Source organism: Lates calcarifer, linkage group LG6 (genome assembly GCF_001640805.2).
Source record: "Lates calcarifer isolate ASB-BC8 linkage group LG6, TLL_Latcal_v3, whole genome shotgun sequence".
In the NCBI taxonomy this organism is placed as follows: Eukaryota; Metazoa; Chordata; class Actinopteri; family Centropomidae; genus Lates; species Lates calcarifer.
This window is the reverse complement of record NC_066838.1, coordinates 22912315-22928827: the sequence shown is the minus strand read 5'-3', so window position 1 is coordinate 22928827 and position 16513 is coordinate 22912315. Positions and strand designations below refer to the sequence as shown.

At 38.5% G+C, this 16513-nt stretch overlaps 2 protein-coding genes across 2 annotated transcripts; both read left to right on the top strand.

The window, feature by feature from the left end:
• The first annotated feature begins 3387 nt into the window (after positions 1–3387).
• On the top strand, positions 3388–6148 carry si:dkey-205h13.2 (uncharacterized). Its single transcript, XM_018672996.2, has 7 exons — positions 3388–3499; positions 3628–3799; positions 3906–4009; positions 4207–4387; positions 4492–4595; positions 4830–5001; positions 5379–6148. Exons 1-7 carry the CDS (start codon positions 3469–3471, stop codon positions 5479–5481), a joined length of 867 nt encoding a protein of 288 aa, XP_018528512.1. The 5' UTR covers positions 3388–3468; the 3' UTR covers positions 5482–6148.
• A 1510-nt stretch (positions 6149–7658) lies between these two features.
• Positions 7659–16513, top strand: tmem269 (transmembrane protein 269). Its single transcript, XM_051071386.1, has 7 exons — positions 7659–7851; positions 8548–8599; positions 11097–11244; positions 11892–11989; positions 13116–13260; positions 13363–13586; positions 14042–16513. Exons 2-7 carry the CDS (start codon positions 8575–8577, stop codon positions 14149–14151), a joined length of 750 nt encoding a protein of 249 aa, XP_050927343.1. The 5' UTR covers positions 7659–7851; positions 8548–8574; the 3' UTR covers positions 14152–16513.

The window sequence follows — 16513 nt, the reverse complement described above, 5'->3', positions numbered from 1 at the left end:
ATGACTTTTGAGGTAACTCTCTAAAGTCTTAAACAATTTCATCTGTTGATATCATCATAGTTATCTCAGCTTGGTCTTGGAGACAAAACTGAGTCCATGTCGTTTCAAACATGGACATTTAGGACAGGGAGGGTAAGATGTTCTCAAATAGCATCACTGGAAGTGTAGAATGCTGTGTGGAGCTTGTCCCATGTTAGGGACTAAAAGTCAGGATATATCAGATATTGCTGCTTTAACTTCGACTTCCTTTCAATTCCACTAAATCGCTGCAGTATCCCTCTAATCAAAACAACTTCGGGTGTGTCTTGATGGCTTGTTTTGCTCATCCCCCTTTCCAAGAAGTATCAGTGTGACTGACATAGGTTATGGCCCCATTTCTCTTTCTCCAAATAAGTCCAAGTAACAAAAGACAGCCCTTATTTTTCAAGTACTTCATGACTGAAAGCACCACTATATAAATCCATAAAGGAGTCAGTTAAGGCATAAGCTGCACAACAAAAATCACAATCAAGATCATTTCACTGACCTCCTTTCAGCAACACATATACAATAAAGTGCCCTCTGTCTGGGGTTCTGCGTGTCCTCTTTCCAAAGGTGATATTAAAATTCATTCAGAGTAGAAAAAAGATAGGATCAGGAATGCAGCCAACATTTAGTGCATAATTAAAAACTTGCACAGTTTGAACATAATACTGCTGCAACACTTGACTTATTCTTTCTCTTTTAAGAAATTCAAGTCACCTAGATGGTTTGATATCACATCTCTGTTGCAGTGAAGCACCTGTGGTCATTTCCTGTCAGAAATGCATCACTTTCGTGACTCTGGGTGTGTCATGCAGACAGCAGTTATTCTACACTAATCCTGGTTATTTTACACCATTCTTTCAAGGACATTTGACAGCCTGTAAGGCCTAAGGCCTCACTGTTTGGCCAACTACTCAATTGTTATCTACGGAAATTCAATAGCCACTTGTCCTCACTGTGCAGGTACAGTACACCGGCCCAAAGTATAATAAAGGCAAACTCTGGGCCATGACCTTTACATGTGAGACACAAACCAAAAGTATGGTATCAGGAAACAACAAGTTCAACAAAATCATTTACTTATTTCACCACAAGCAGGACTGAATTGATAAGTTAGCCTTTTTTGTCAGTTTTATAATCATGGTTGACTGGCTCACACAGTAAGTGTGTTACCAAGTTGCTCCCTCTTTCTTTCTGAGCCTCAGGGAGTGCAGTTAAATCCTCCTGGCTTCAAGCCATAAAGTGATGAAGTCTTGACTTTCACCAGTGTATGTCACTTCCTCAACATAACACAACAGACAGCTGAACTGGAGGATTAGCTAGGTTTTATAATACACTCAGCATCGATGACAAGTCAGAACTGCCATGAAAAAGGTATGGTAGCCCATGTTTAGTGCACAATGACAAAGGTAAAGGTAGAGACACAAAGAAATGAAACCTTTGCCAGATTGTATCACTGGAAGACCTGCCTTCACATTTCAGCAGTGTAAGGATATGTTCACATTTGTTTTCAAGTCTTATATTGTGACTCACATGTACATATACACATTAAAACAGCTTTTAGTCACTGTAATGATTATTAGTGACTGCTCTCTTCCTGAGTTGCTTTCAATATAAGTGATGGGAGACAAAATCCACAGTCTTGTTTCTGTGCAAAAACATATCCCAGAGTCTATCTGAAACTAACAGTATGAGGATTTATTTCTGAGTCTGAGTTAGTCAAATCAAGAGAGCGTTTTTCAGATAAGGAAGTGATAATCTTTTCAGTACAAAAATCCCTCTTTACATTTTTCTGTATTAAATCACAGTGACAGGTTCATAACATAAGGAGGGAATTTTGTCCTAAAAATACTTTGAATTAGGTTTTGAACAAAATGAATGTCATTATTGTTTTTGTGTATGTTTTAGCAAATCCTATGTATTTTCAGTCAAACTCCACTGAAGGAAGGTACCTCAGAAGAAACAAACTTCCTGAGAGGAGTTTTGGGTTTATGGTGCTGTTTACTGCTTCATTACAATTCTTTACTGGTTACTGAGAAACATTAATAGGCTCAACTTCTGTGGGAGGGGCAGGAATACAAACACACACACCTTAAGATCCCTGGGGACCAAACTTATTGGTGGGAAGTTGAATGAAAAGGTGATGATGAAGAGGAATGGGACAAGCCCCTGTCTTTCTTATGTTATACCCACATGCTGCACACCTCCAAAGAACAGATACATCTTCACGTGAAACCAACTTTGTAAGTAAAGTCCAAAAGACATTTTGTTTTCAATTTAATGAAGAATTTAAGTACTTGTGGACTTTTTTATAAATTTATATTTTCTCTTCTCAAGATAACCAGATAGAGAATCATGCTGGTCTTTCAGGTACTTCGTTTTTGTGCATTTTCAACTGGTTTAATTTGTGCATCTCATAATGGTGGCTCCTTTGTGATGAATTTGTTTTCTGTTGCATTTTGTTATTTTAGAGCTTTGCAACTTGGTGTTTTCTAGTTTCAGGTAAAAAAATGGAATGATTACTTCAGACAATGATTACAGTCAGACATTAAAATCAAAGTTTTAACTGATCTTCTTTAACTTCTTCTTTCTCCAGACTTCAACTTATTTGCCACTGCATTGGAAAGTAAGCCCTGCTCTACTTCTTGCCACTGCTTTTAACAAATGAAGCAGCAATGGACGGCATATTGTCTAGACCTAACTCTCTCCTTCCCCAGCCTGTAAGACAGCCTGGTTTGATGAAGGGGATGTTTCCAGCGATGGGGACTCTGAGCTCTTGACTGACTTGAGAAGGAAGCACTTAACAAGGATCTGCTCGAGTCCAGTGGACATGGAGGCTGAGACGGTTTCTGGGATCAAGTCGCAGCACACCAGGAACGCCTTCCACACGTAAAGACTTACCACACTGAAATGACATCAGAGGACTGTGATTTCTGGTTCAAGTCTGAGAAGAAACTATTTCTTTTCATCTTTTTATGAATATGATCATTGGTATTTATTCAACAATGTTTCAGAAAGGAACAAATCAAATCACAGAACTCTGAGAAATGCTTTTTAATATTTTAAGGTATTTTTAATATAATGCCCCACATTTGCTGTTCATGTAATGCTTGTATGTTCCCTCCTAATACACAGTATGAGTTGTTGTAGTTGTTGACAACTAATAGCTGAAATTGGCTTTAATATGTACAGGATCATCTATGCTGATTAAGCAGCTAAACAAGGACAAAATAATTTCATCATTGAGCAGAAATACCAAAGTCTTGTTTACATTAATCAAAGACTGAACTTTAAAGGCTGTAACTTGACACCTTACTTTGTGGCAGTAACTTAAGCCAGTAACATTTGGATTTGGTGATTGTGTTTTGCAGTTACAGTGCATCAGAGGGCCTTTTATGCCTGAACTCAGAACAGACATGGGGACAGTGTGAAGATTACAAGGTCATGTTCACCTGCACTGAACAGTTCTGCTCAGGTATGTCTCACAACAACTAAGAATGATGTAACTTTGATTTATTTCAGGGAAAAAACATGAAGGGTTGAGCTCTTTCTCTTTTATTAGTAATTATTACTTAGTCCAATAACATCCTTTATTGTTTATAGAGTGCAGGACGCGCTGGTTCAGTCATGATGACCCGACAGGAAACGGAGACTATGAGGTCCTCAGTGACCTCCTCAACATATACCCCAGAGAAATCTGCCCCCAGCCAATAGCCATCGAGGTCCAGACCATCTCTGGGGAACCTGCCTCTAACACCTCTGATACTTTTTTAAAGTAGGATTAAAAAACATCATTTTCAACAGCAAAACTGAAATGAACTGTATTAGCCAAAGAGTGATTGGGATAAACTGCACTCAACCTTCTTTTCCGTCTCTTGTAGTTACGATGCCACCTATGGGTTTGCCTGTGTAAATGCTGATCAGAGGGGCAAGAGTTGTGAAGATTATAAAGTCAGGTTTACATGTCCCAAAGAGTTCTGTCAAGGTATGTTGCTTGGTCTTGTCTTCCTTCAGTCTGAACTCTCTAATTTGAAAAGAATTAGCTTCATGATTGCCCAGTAAATAATTTTTCTTAACTATTTCCAAAATATTCACAAGGACATGTAAGTTAGATTAAATGGAAACTGTTCTCGCAGAGCTTGAGTGTTGGCAAACTTGTATCCATTTGAAACTTCCGCTCAGTGTCCGAGCAGTGTCGAACACAGTGGCTGAACAGCGATGACCCATCAGAGGAGGGGGATGTTGAGTCCATACTTCAGCTGATGAAAACCTTCCCCGGTCAAGTCTGTAAAAACCCAATCGGCATCGAGGCCATGACAACAAGAGGAATATCCGCCCATTACACCGGAGACACATACCTCTCGTAAGCATGTTGTTTTGATATCAAACACAGACATTTAATTCAAGTCAAATTCCTTTTCATAACAGATGCTTCATTTAGCTTTTTTTTTTTTTAAATTATTCCAGCTATGATGTTGCTTTTGGGTTTGCATGCATCAATGAAAAACAGAAGAGTAAACAATGTGAGGATTATCAAGTGATACTGACGTGTCCTTCAGACTTCTGTCAGGGTAAGTTTTCATGGTAGGATTCATTTGACTTTGACATGCTTAATGATTTTGTCCTATAAAGCTATATTTCAAAATCAGAGCTACACAAAAACAGCACAGTAGCTTTGTAGATGTATGAGATGATGACCAGCAAATATAACAACCTATAAAACCCATCTGAAATAAGTCTGAAGCAGATGAGCGGTGTGCGACGATCATAGTCTCTGCCTCTGAATGTTTTTCACTGTTTGGCAGGCTGCAGGACACGCTGGTTCGACGAGGACGATCCCACAGATAAAGGAGACTATGAGACCCTCCTCCAGCTGCAGATGCTATATCCCACTGAGGTCTGCACCCAGCCTGTGGCCATTGAAGCCATGACACTATCTGGTGTCCCTGCACACAGGACGGGTGATGTCTTTCAAGTGTGAGTTGTGGGATTGACAATGACACAGCCAAATGCTGATAAACAAAAGCTTGCTTCACATAGAAAAGTGAGATTGATGCTCATACTGTGTCAAAAGCAATGACATCACATACAAATCTCTTTAGAAATGAATTACATTCAACTGTATGAATAGTGGCTTGTGTTCCCCAAAATGTTGAACTATTACTTCAAATGGCTACTCCAGTGATTTCATGCTACACTTCTATAAAGTGTGATTTTTTCAGGCTTTAGAGAGCTCCTTCCCTAGCCACAGATGACATTATACAACTGTTCACAGGCAGCTCTCCTCCTGACAAGTAAACTGAACTTCATGTGTAAAATTGTTGACATGCCATTCTTTATTATATATTTTACAGATATGATGCTACTCAAGGTTTTGCCTGTGTGAATACTGGTGGAAAACGCTGTCAAGACTACAAGGTCCGCTTCACCTGCCCATTGACTTTCTGCACAGGATGAATAATGAGTGGTCAACAGTTATTTAGGGGAGTTACGGTCAGTAGAGGATGTGTAGTACCTGCTAAGATAATATGTTAAAATCCTGTAGAATTGCTCATGTGTTTTTAACATTTTTTCCTCATTCATTAAATGCATGTTGTCATAAAAAGAAAAAATATACTGTATATAAATGGCAGATCATCACATCCCTCTGGATAAGAGGACCACTTCCCCAGAAACAGGATGTGTATGGGTTTATTGTGTATGGGCAATTTTGCATGTGAGTAAATTTACAGATCCAGATTCCACAGAGTTGAATTGTCCTGAGTTATGGCCAGAAACATGTATTGTAAGATGACAGTGATCTTGACCTTTGACCACATTCAGTTCTATAACTTTTATAGGATTTACTCATCTACAGTCTGCAGACTATTTCATTATATGTGTTTACTGTATGGATGTTTGACAGATAATATCACTGTTATGACAGAAGAACTGTGTGTAATACAGAAATGATCTTATCTTGACAGTGTTCTGTGAAGTTGACACTGGTGAGAAGCTGAGTTTTAGTCATATAACAGTATAACAGGAGGTTTAAGATTTAATGAATCATGTAACTTTAACACAGAATAGTAAAATATTTTTTTTTTCTATTCAAGTGCAAATCAACAGGTCCACTCTAGTCACTCATTTCATATATATATATATATATATATATATATATATAATATATATATATATCTTCAGTTATATTCTGGTGAATGTGTAACTATAATTGCAGTCCCACATGCAAGCTCATTCAGTAACATTTAGTCATTCATTACCTCAGCAAATGAAGATTGCAACATGCTGCAACAAGTCAGTGGGTAATGGTGGTAATTGTGGTAATACCTTATACAATATATGAACAATTTAATAATAAAAATAATGATCATGATAATAAGCATATATAAAAAAGTAAGCATCTGATCCATAAGAATGGTATTATCATTTATCACAAAGAATTACTAATACTGGATAATTAGTTATTCGGTTGAGGGTTATTCAGTTAACTATAATGTAAAGGGTTGCTTCAAACAAGTTTCAAATCCCAGTGAAGCTACATCCTAATTAAATTAAGAAATGCCAAGCTAAAACAACCGAAGCTTGGTAATGAAGAGTAAAATAGTTAATTATGTTGATGTCAGTAAGCACAACAACATCTGACTTTACTTACTTACAGTGACTTGGATCTTGCCTGAGACTTAACTGTCTGACTTGTAACTTGTGATGATTACCATGAGAACACCATAGATGTGTGCATTAGTTTGTTTGTTCCTAGCCCCTTATATGAAGCCAAAGAACAGATTCCACTCACGTGTGTTTTATCATTTATCTTCCATCCCAGCTGAGGACAGGTTTTTATTGGTACAGAAACACACTGTAAATTGTTTGGTACTCATTTTTTCCTCATATGAATTCTAACCTAACTCTTGAAAACACAAATAAACAGTTATAGTAATACTGAAACTGTTTTCATATATTTGTGGACATGTGCACTAGTTAGTGCATTCTAATACACATGAAGCCAAAGGGCACTAATTGCATGACAAGAACAAACTCCACTCACCCACCCATCTTCCATCCCAGCTGAAGACAGGTTATTAATGGTGCAGAAGTGCTGCATAGGGATGCAGTAATGTTGCTGACATTAAATCTCACACACATACAAAAGCAATGTTGAGAATATTGTACAGTCGACTATAACATCATGTATTTATTTCACAGGGACATATGATAGTGATGCTCAACCATGACTTTATTGCCTTATTGCACTTACAGTCTCAACATTCAACAATAATAATTATAATGCTAATAACAGCAGGAGTAGCCTATCTGATAACTACTTTGCGAAACAGAGATTTGCTGTATTCTTTGATTTGTGTGATCTCATCTCAGCTTCTGTTTGTGTGCGAATAAATGCAGAAAAATACGCTACACCTCCTGGTGTAATAGGCTATCTTCGGTCCACACGCATTCTTGCACTTTTTTGTCCGAATATTACTTCCAGTACTCACCGAACAATTGCCAAACATTATTATGGAAAAAACTAGAAGCAAGAGGGGGGGGCGTCATTTCCGGTGGAATATTCCAGCGGATTTACCCCTGGTCTTTAAAAGGACGCGCTCAAAAAGCGGCTGTGAAGTTGACAGGTAAACGGTCATAACTGTGTTTCTGAAGGCAACTTTAAATAGTCGGGTCAGTGAAAACACACAGGCGAAACAGAAATCAGTCTGCGCGAGAAAGAAAAGAAACGAGAGAAAGACAGTAAGGTTTGGCGTGTACGTGCGCGTTTAGACGTCTCCATCATTTGATTTGTGTAGACTCTGTAATCTGTGGAGATCCTCTCAGGTAAGATGAGCTGCATCTTGTGCACGTATGGTATTAATAGCGAATAGATATTTAAAATCAGAATACAGGCTTGATTTGCATTTAGCTGTGACGCACTTGCGCCACTTGCTCCAATCTCTTCACAAAGATCATGGGATGTTACTCAGCCTCATACATGCATCTGTTACTTGAGATCAGCTGTTTGCTATTCTCGTGATGTTTTTGTACAGAGGGATGTGGGCCGCCTGGTAAAGCGTAGAGGGCTGGTGCTGAGGATAGCGCGCTGCGTATTAAAGGCCCCCGCTGAGCAGCTGTAAAGCGTAAACCAGCGGGCGGTTTCGTAAGCAGAAGTAGAGTTAAATGATTTGGGAAGCATGAATTCTGCGGCCTATAGGTTCTTATGTATTCGAGATTTCACCGGCATGAGTTCGATAAATAAAGAAAAACGAATTGTTGCGCAGAAGGCGTACACCGAGACATTTCTGATTAAGCCATAATGTGATAGTGCAGCTACTAAACCCTCGACGTCAAATATATGTTTTAAAGAAGTGCATCTGAGACTAAAACTATCTACTGCTGCTCGTTATGGCTAAATGTGCAGACATATGGCTGCCAAAAATCTTATTAGGAAGTTTAGTATTAATTATTATTTTAAAGTTTTTAAACTTACATCTACTGTGTGTATGTAATGTATATGCATATATATTTATCTTTCAGCTGTTGTACTGTGAGCCAGAGACGATCATGATCCTCCTGACTCCCTCCTCTGGTAGGTACATGTTTCTCAGTTTCATCTTTAATCTGGATTACTGTATACCTACATGGGCACAGGTGCCAGAGATTAAAGATGAGGTCTTCCTGGATTAAACTGGGGAAGGAAAACAGCCACTAATGGGCTGAGGGAGTTTTAAAGATGCTTGAACTGGACAAAATGGAATAAATTAATTCAAATTAATCTAAGACAAGAAGTGCCTATAATGCGCTTTTAAGATTTGGTTATCTGAGATTAGTTTATTGACAGGTCATTGTAATTCTTGACATACATTAATGTAAACTGTACATTGTTTGTACAGTTTGAGGGCGATCTTTCATGGTAGAATAACATATTAACTCATGTTAATATATGCTTTGAAAATACATTAGATGTTCAGAAACCACAACCATTAGAGTGTATAAGATTAAATCTCCTATGACTGGTGTACATTATTTACAATTAATTGCAACTTCAGTGTTGTTTATTTTTTGCTGTATCTCATTATCACAAAACACAGTCAACACTTCAATGCACAGTAAATAGTATTAATTGCGCAGTAAATTCATGTAAGATTATTCCTGTTTTGAATTGGTTTCCTTGCTTTTGGTTTAGTCTTTGTAGTCGTTACCAGGTAACATAGCAGGGTATTACATAACAAGGGCTTTCCCATCATGCTTTGCACTCATTAGGCAGCAATCCAGAGACAGAGACCTGCTTGAAATTGACAGTGTGTTTGGCTCTGGCTTTATCCTCTTTTTATTAGTGACCAAGACAGTGTATTAAGTGGTTTGAGTAAAACTTGACGGCAAGCTCTGTAACCCCACAGACTTTAATGCACATGGAGCTGCACTGGCTGGCTCTCTAATCGTATATACTGTGGCAAAAGTTAATGAACCTGATTATTCATGGTAGCAAACTTTGCAATTACATGATTTTCAGAAAAATGCAGAGATGTTGTCTGCATTTACCGATGTGCTGTTTTTTACCCATGACCACTTTTCAAACAATATTTAAAATGCCAGGTTTGGACTTGTGTTAAACCCCAAATAAGAAGTAAAAAGCATGCTGTCAAGTAAAAGTGTAAGTTATTGTTGGCTTTCTGCTGTGTCTCATACGCTGTTTTCTTTCAGATGAAGAGTCTCTTGAACTCGCCTGGCTTTGGAATCACAGGAAGTTCAGGGTGAAAAACACTTGAAGGGTTGCTACTGCAACATTTAAAAATATTTTAAACTTTGCAGGTCATTATCTGTGCATACTGTCTTGGACAGTACTATGACTTGAGAGAAAATAAGCTCACAAGAGAGGAGGCAGACAGAAAACAAAGATTTCTTTGTCTTCATTAAAAAACATCACAGCTTTGTGGGGGCAGAGGCAGTTTTTGGCTAGAGGGAGGCAGTGTCAGCAGTCATTCCATCTTGCTGACTAAGATAGTGAATGTAGTTTGTACTATCGTTCATACAGCAAATTTTGTCATCAGTACATCTAAACATATCAAGTTATAATTACAACTGTTACTAATTGCACTTAAAGGCAAACATATGGCCTAATAGATTCGAACAATTAGCTATGTGAGTGCTACTGCCATGTCCTTGTCTCAGGTCACCATGTTTGATCAGAGTTAACAGGCTAATTGATCTCACGTCTGGTATGTGTCAATGCAGTAGGTCCAGCTCACACTCACTGTAGCCAATGGTGTATGTGGTAGTCCCTGTAAGTGTTCATAGCTTGTTCCCCACACCAATATTTGTGTGTATTTGACCCCTGATAATATCACGTTTGAGTGCTAACACTTCACATGCATCATGTTCAGATATTGTATTCTTTTACATTGTTTTTCCTTTCCAAATATTATCTAGATATTGAAGTTTAATGCATGTCATTGTGGCCATTCTTTTCTCTAATGGTTAAAATATGTATAACATGTTTATAGCATAGATATAACTGATGATGATGTAATGAGTAGGTGATGAGGCACTCTTTAATGTTGCATGCTGGAGGCTACATACCCTTTATTGAATGAATGTACAGTAACAAATGCGTTTTAGTGATCTGAAAATGGATGAATGTATCGTAAGGTTGGTCTCCGTCCAATAAACATGCGTCTTGGTAAGTGATATTTCTTTTACATAAGACGGGGGATTTAATTTCTTAGTAATATTTTGATTTAAATGCAGTTTTTAAAAAAAGAAACACATATGCAAACATGTGCTACAATATCCTGCACTGGATTCCCACTAGATGGTAGGCTATGCAAGTTACTGTGTGACTGGTAAATCTGTAAGATTACAATTACTTTCAGAATTTTTACAATTTCTTTCCCTCTCAGCTGAACTGAAGTTTGTTTCAAACTGGGATATAAGTAGTAGACTATTCCCAGTCAGACTCATTCATCAACAGGTCAGCTGGTATGGTCACCAAATCATAGTAGGGATTTAGCTTTTCTCTTAAACCACAGCAGAGGTTCTTGACCTAACACAGACAACTATTAACTGCTGTTGTTGTGTGGTCTCAGGTTTCTTCCAGTGTACCAACAAGCTCTTTCTGAGTGATCAGGCCACAGGACTCCAGATCAAGGAGTTTGCACGAAAAAATGCAGCAAATGCTCTGTCAGTTGCCAACATGGTCATGGGAATGGCCTCCATTCTCAGCAGTCTTAATGGGTGAGTTAACACTCCATCATTAGATTATGTGATATCTGAAACATAAATCAAGTTCAGCTGCAGGATGGACAAAAATATATAGGCTATAATCATGTGGAGTTCTGTAAAAGTAAATAACTAAATACAATAAAATAATAATTTGAATGAAAATTAAGGTTGTGGCTAGCATATTTAAACCAAACTTATAATGGGCCCAAGAGGCAAAACTCAATATAATTAGATGAATCACAATAACAAATCAGAAAACAATGACTAAATGATGAATGAAAACACAATTCCATTTGAGAAAACTGTTTTGTCAAATGTTGCTGTATTTTACTCATTTGTTTGTGTTGTTTGTTATGTTTTGCCTCTCAGGGCCACCATACAGTAAGCACTGCTTATAATGATGACAAGTTTTTCCTTTTACCAGATGAACTCTACTAAGCTTAGTATAAAGAGGCACAGGCAAGTTCAATATCAGGAAACCTGACCTAAACATAATGGTTCTCTATGGGAGAACAACTAACTTTGTAACATTGTTGAAATCTATCCAGCACTAATTTCAGCCCCTTTCCACTGGCAAGAACCTCTTGCAGATATTTTACCCATTGAAATGGGTTGCTGTCATCAAATAGCTAAACCTAACACTCACTTGTTTTGTTCAGGCACCATCATGCTGCATGTTGGCTGGTTCTGATTGGCTACCTGCTGGATTTGGCAGATGGAGCAGTTGCCAGGCGACTCAATGCCTGCTCTGCACTGGGTAAGTGGAGTGTTGTGGTCAACAGCTCTTACCAAAGATAAACTCCCAACTGCGGTGTTGGCAGGGTTTGTTGCACAGTCCTTTGTCTGGACTTTCTAATTTGGCCACACAAAGTTTTAAACAAAGGGAACCAGTAAAAGAAAACTCTGCCATTGGAATACTCTGGATAGTATTACTTAGTCTCCAAGAGAAGAATCATACATATTTTACATAATGTAATTTGAGCTTCATCAAGTCAGTTTCTTTTTAGTTGTTTCTATAGTTCTAAAGACTCTGCGAGTGACAGGGTTAGTGTTGGGGTTTTCTTTGTGGTCCACAGCACACAGCACAAGTGTACCACTGATGGTGTGTTTTCAAAAGATCACAGCACCATATTTAGTAAATCAGGTGGCACAAATAGCTGTTTTAATTGCTACTATTGCTACCAGTGTTCCAAGTTCACATTTTCTCAGAATCCCAAAATAGCTCCCAGGTGCATCACAATACGTCGTTGGCTGCACATTTCAGGGGGCTTTGTGTCCCGACAGGGTTTTTCTGCATGACTTTGCAGGTGGATGTTGTTGTGCCCCCCACGTATTTTGTCACATGAACAATCACTTTCTGATTAAGCAGCCTAATTCCACGGGATCACGCTCCAATTGTCTATTTTATCCCGTTGCTTTGGGTTCTCTGCATATCTGAAATTGCTAAAATTGTTGACCCTGGGCTGTGGAATTCCACCTCGTTCATTTGAGCCGTGGCCTGAATCACCTCATCCTCATCTGCTGAAAACATGCTCCATGCTCCTGAGGGATAAAGAGACAAGGCAGTGGAGAATGTTGTTTATAGAATGGCTGCCTGTTGGGCTGACACTGAAATTTCCACTTGGAGATTTGGAGCTCCATGCCACTGTCACATGTCAGTAAGAGATGATAACGTATCTTCTCTGGCCTTTATAAAATGTAAACTCATGACTAAGGCACTGTTGGACTTTAAGTAGTGTAATAACAGGACAGGTGTTCATGAGTAGCATTTCAGAATACAATATTTTTTTGTCTGTCAGCAAGTCCCAACACATACAGAGTTCATGCCTCACTGTAAGCTTTAAAGAGTTTCACGTATTCACATTTTTCTTTTTCATGCTCAGGTGCAAAGCTAGATGATTTTGCGGACTTCACAACCTTCGGGATTGCCACGTCGCTGCTCCTGAGGACATCTGACCTGCTCGACAACGTCTTGTGCATGTGTTATGTCCTTTCTGTGTTCGTCCGCCTCTGTTTCTTCTCAAGCGGGTATATGGTTATGTGCACGAGAGATTTACTGTGTCAAACATTTTCTCATTGTTTTCTCTGTCAGTCTCACATGCACTTCATTATTTAAGGGACTTACTGGAGAGTAATTTTTGTTTGGTCCGTAGGGATCCCATTCATGTACCGCGGCCTGCCCTGCATCTACTCCTCAGCCATCCTGGCCAGTGCCTCTCTGCTCTCAGGGGGAAACATGGCCATGCTACGTGTCATCGCAGTGGCCATGATCCTCTTCATGATCAGTCAGAACTTCTACCCCCATGACAGAGTTTTGGAGTCCCAGGCCTGGAAGAAAGTAGTTTATGCAGGAGGTAAGGCCATTTTTAAAAAATATAATGTTTGTCATGGCTTTCTTGGACAAAAGTAAAGCTGCTGAGAGCAATGACTGCCAGAACTGATTCAAGTACAATATTTAGCATCTGCATGTGGTAGTGGTATCATGCCATAGATGTTTTTCTGAGCATAAGTGTTGACATATCTGTCTCTGAACTTTCTGCTGCCACCCAAATACAATAGAGGTGAATGGATTTTACTTTATACTGCTTAGAGCAACAGGAAATGCAATTTGAACAGTGTACTCAGAAGCATTGTGTTTTTGTAGAGGCACAAACTGCAGATTTTTGGATTATCATAAGGAAGGAGTGTTTTTTTCTGGCAATTACATGCTGCTGTTGAGTTTTCAAATGTAATTTTTCAGTGCATTCCCATCTAGCTTCTTATTCAACCTCTTTTGTTTGTTTGTTTGTTTTTTGGTGTTGATTTTCAGGAGTTGTCATGGTGTTCTGCTCTTCCTTCCCCCCTGCTTGTGTGTACTATCTGCTGTGGTCTGGCTCCTACATTTTGTTTCCAACATCCCTTTGGAGCAGTAAAGTGTAAAAGGAGAGCTGGCTTTGTCCAAAACTCCTAATAGGTTTACCTCTGTCCCATCTGGGTGAACTGAGGCTTCCAGACTGCTGCTGCTCCCTACTGCCATGGAGGATTCAAGATGAACAGGCGAACCTTTGCTCTATTTCAACTTTATTTTAATGTGACACCTCCAAGACAGAACCTGAACTAAAGGGAGTTATAATGAGGGATGGGAAGGACATTTTACTGTTAGTGATAAGGATTAACCTTCATGCTGTCTTATGTCTTTGTTGCATTTTCTCTGAAGCCAGGGTTGGGTGGCTTGTTCCAAAACTGAATTTTCATCAGGTTTATCTCCTGTGTAATCTTCCTACTTCAGTATTAATCCAATCTTTCATCATTGTTGTGAGCACGTGGCAGCAGGGCACATCATCCTCTCACAGGATACTAGTTAAAGAACTTATTTCAGATGAAATAGTTGCATACATTTCTAATGTATATTTGCCTCTAATTTTATTTTGAAAATGTTATATTTTGTAATCACACAGGACATCATAACCCATATTATGATGTGCATGGTGTTGAGTATAGTTTAATGAGTAACTTTTTGAGTGCTACAGTATGTAAGTAAGGCCTTTAATCCATGAACCAACAACTTGATTTCTCAGCAGTGTTTTCAAGATTCAAAATTCCATGTGCTTTCTGGTTTATCTATCTATCTAACAGTAATGAGCATTCATGAAGCACTATGACGAGTTCTATGACGACATCTGTTTGTATCAGGGTTGGGGTTAATTTACTTTCAGGGTATTCAGGTTAGGATGTATCATCAAGATTTTACGTTTTCCATTATGTAGGGATCTCAAATCCAGCCAGAAGACATTTTTGAACATTATGGTTCTGTCATTATTTAATTTGCTGTTTAAATGTGTGTTTAAAGAAGTTTGAACTGAGAGTGAATTGACCCCAACCCTGGCTCATGTAAATTGGGAACTTGTTTTTCTTTCGTTTAGTTTTCAAGACTTTTAGCTTTTTACCAAGTTGAGACTCTGTCCAAGCAATGATGTGTTAGGTTTCAGTATTTCTTCTTTGTGTGATTTATTGGGTCATTGCATGTGTTTGCCTCTGTTTTAAGAGGCATTGCAACTTAAATATTAAATCCACACTGGATCACTTTTACCTGTTATAATACTTCTCAGATTGCAGCCAAATCTGTGATGACAGGTTCTGCAGGTGTTTTTCACTTGTCAAAACGCCTGCAGTGACTTTATTGATTGAACTGGAGTCAGACATGCAACATGAGTAGACGTTCCAATCCATGAATAGCACTGCAGCAGCAGTTTTCTGCCTCATGTGATTCAGTGTGAATTTACACTTAAGGAGTGACAACACACTGGTTGTAAATCCTGCTTTTCCTGCCATCTAGTGGGTAACAATTTCGCTTCGCTGCAGGTTCTGCCCTCACCTTAAAGATGTTGTAACACTGCACTACAGTTGTTGTTCACTGTGATCAGGAGTGCAGTGCAGCACTGCAAATTTTAAATCCACAGACATCAGGGAAGGAAGGAAGAAATGTGTTGTTACTCTTTAACTTGGCCAGTATTCAGTCTGAAGGACATCATATTTTGTAGATCAGTCCTTTTTAGCAAGGACAACTTTTTGGCATCACTCATGGTGTCTCACAATGGGTATCTATGCCTCTCTGCATTGTGTGTGACAAATCGGGAGATTATATAGTTTTATACTGATTTGTTCAGAAGCCTGATGAAAATAATAGCACAGAGTAACAGATAAATACGTCTGTTCTCACCCACAAAAACTACTGACACCCCATTTTAAATTTTTAATCAGAGGTGTCAGAATAAAGGGTATGACATCACTCACAATTTGAGTTCAATGATTTGTACCTTCTATAAGCCATAACTCATACTGTTAACAATTAATGAGTTATCCAAATAAGTCTCCCACAGAGAGTTTTCTGATGGAAAACTGAGCAGGTAGAGCAGAATTTCATAAATCGAGACTGTTTTAAAAATATTCATTCAAAAGGTTGTGGCCTCTGATTCAGATATTGATTTAAACATGCAGTAGTCCTTGACATGGTTTATGATAATTGATGTTGTGAAGAAAATCTACAGTGTAAAGTACATACACAGACTGGTCACAAATCTACTCTAGTACATTCAGTAGTGAATTCAGCTTTCCTGTGTGGGTGTTTTGGTTTTCAAACTGTAAAGTCACAGTAATGTATGCATGCTCAGAGCATTATCGATACAAACACTGTACTTTGCCCAATGATTAAAAAAAGAAAAAAGATAAAGATAATAAGAGCTGTGCTTTTAAGTCTGTACGTTTTTGATGGTAAAGAGAAAAATAAAACAACTTGTTTTCA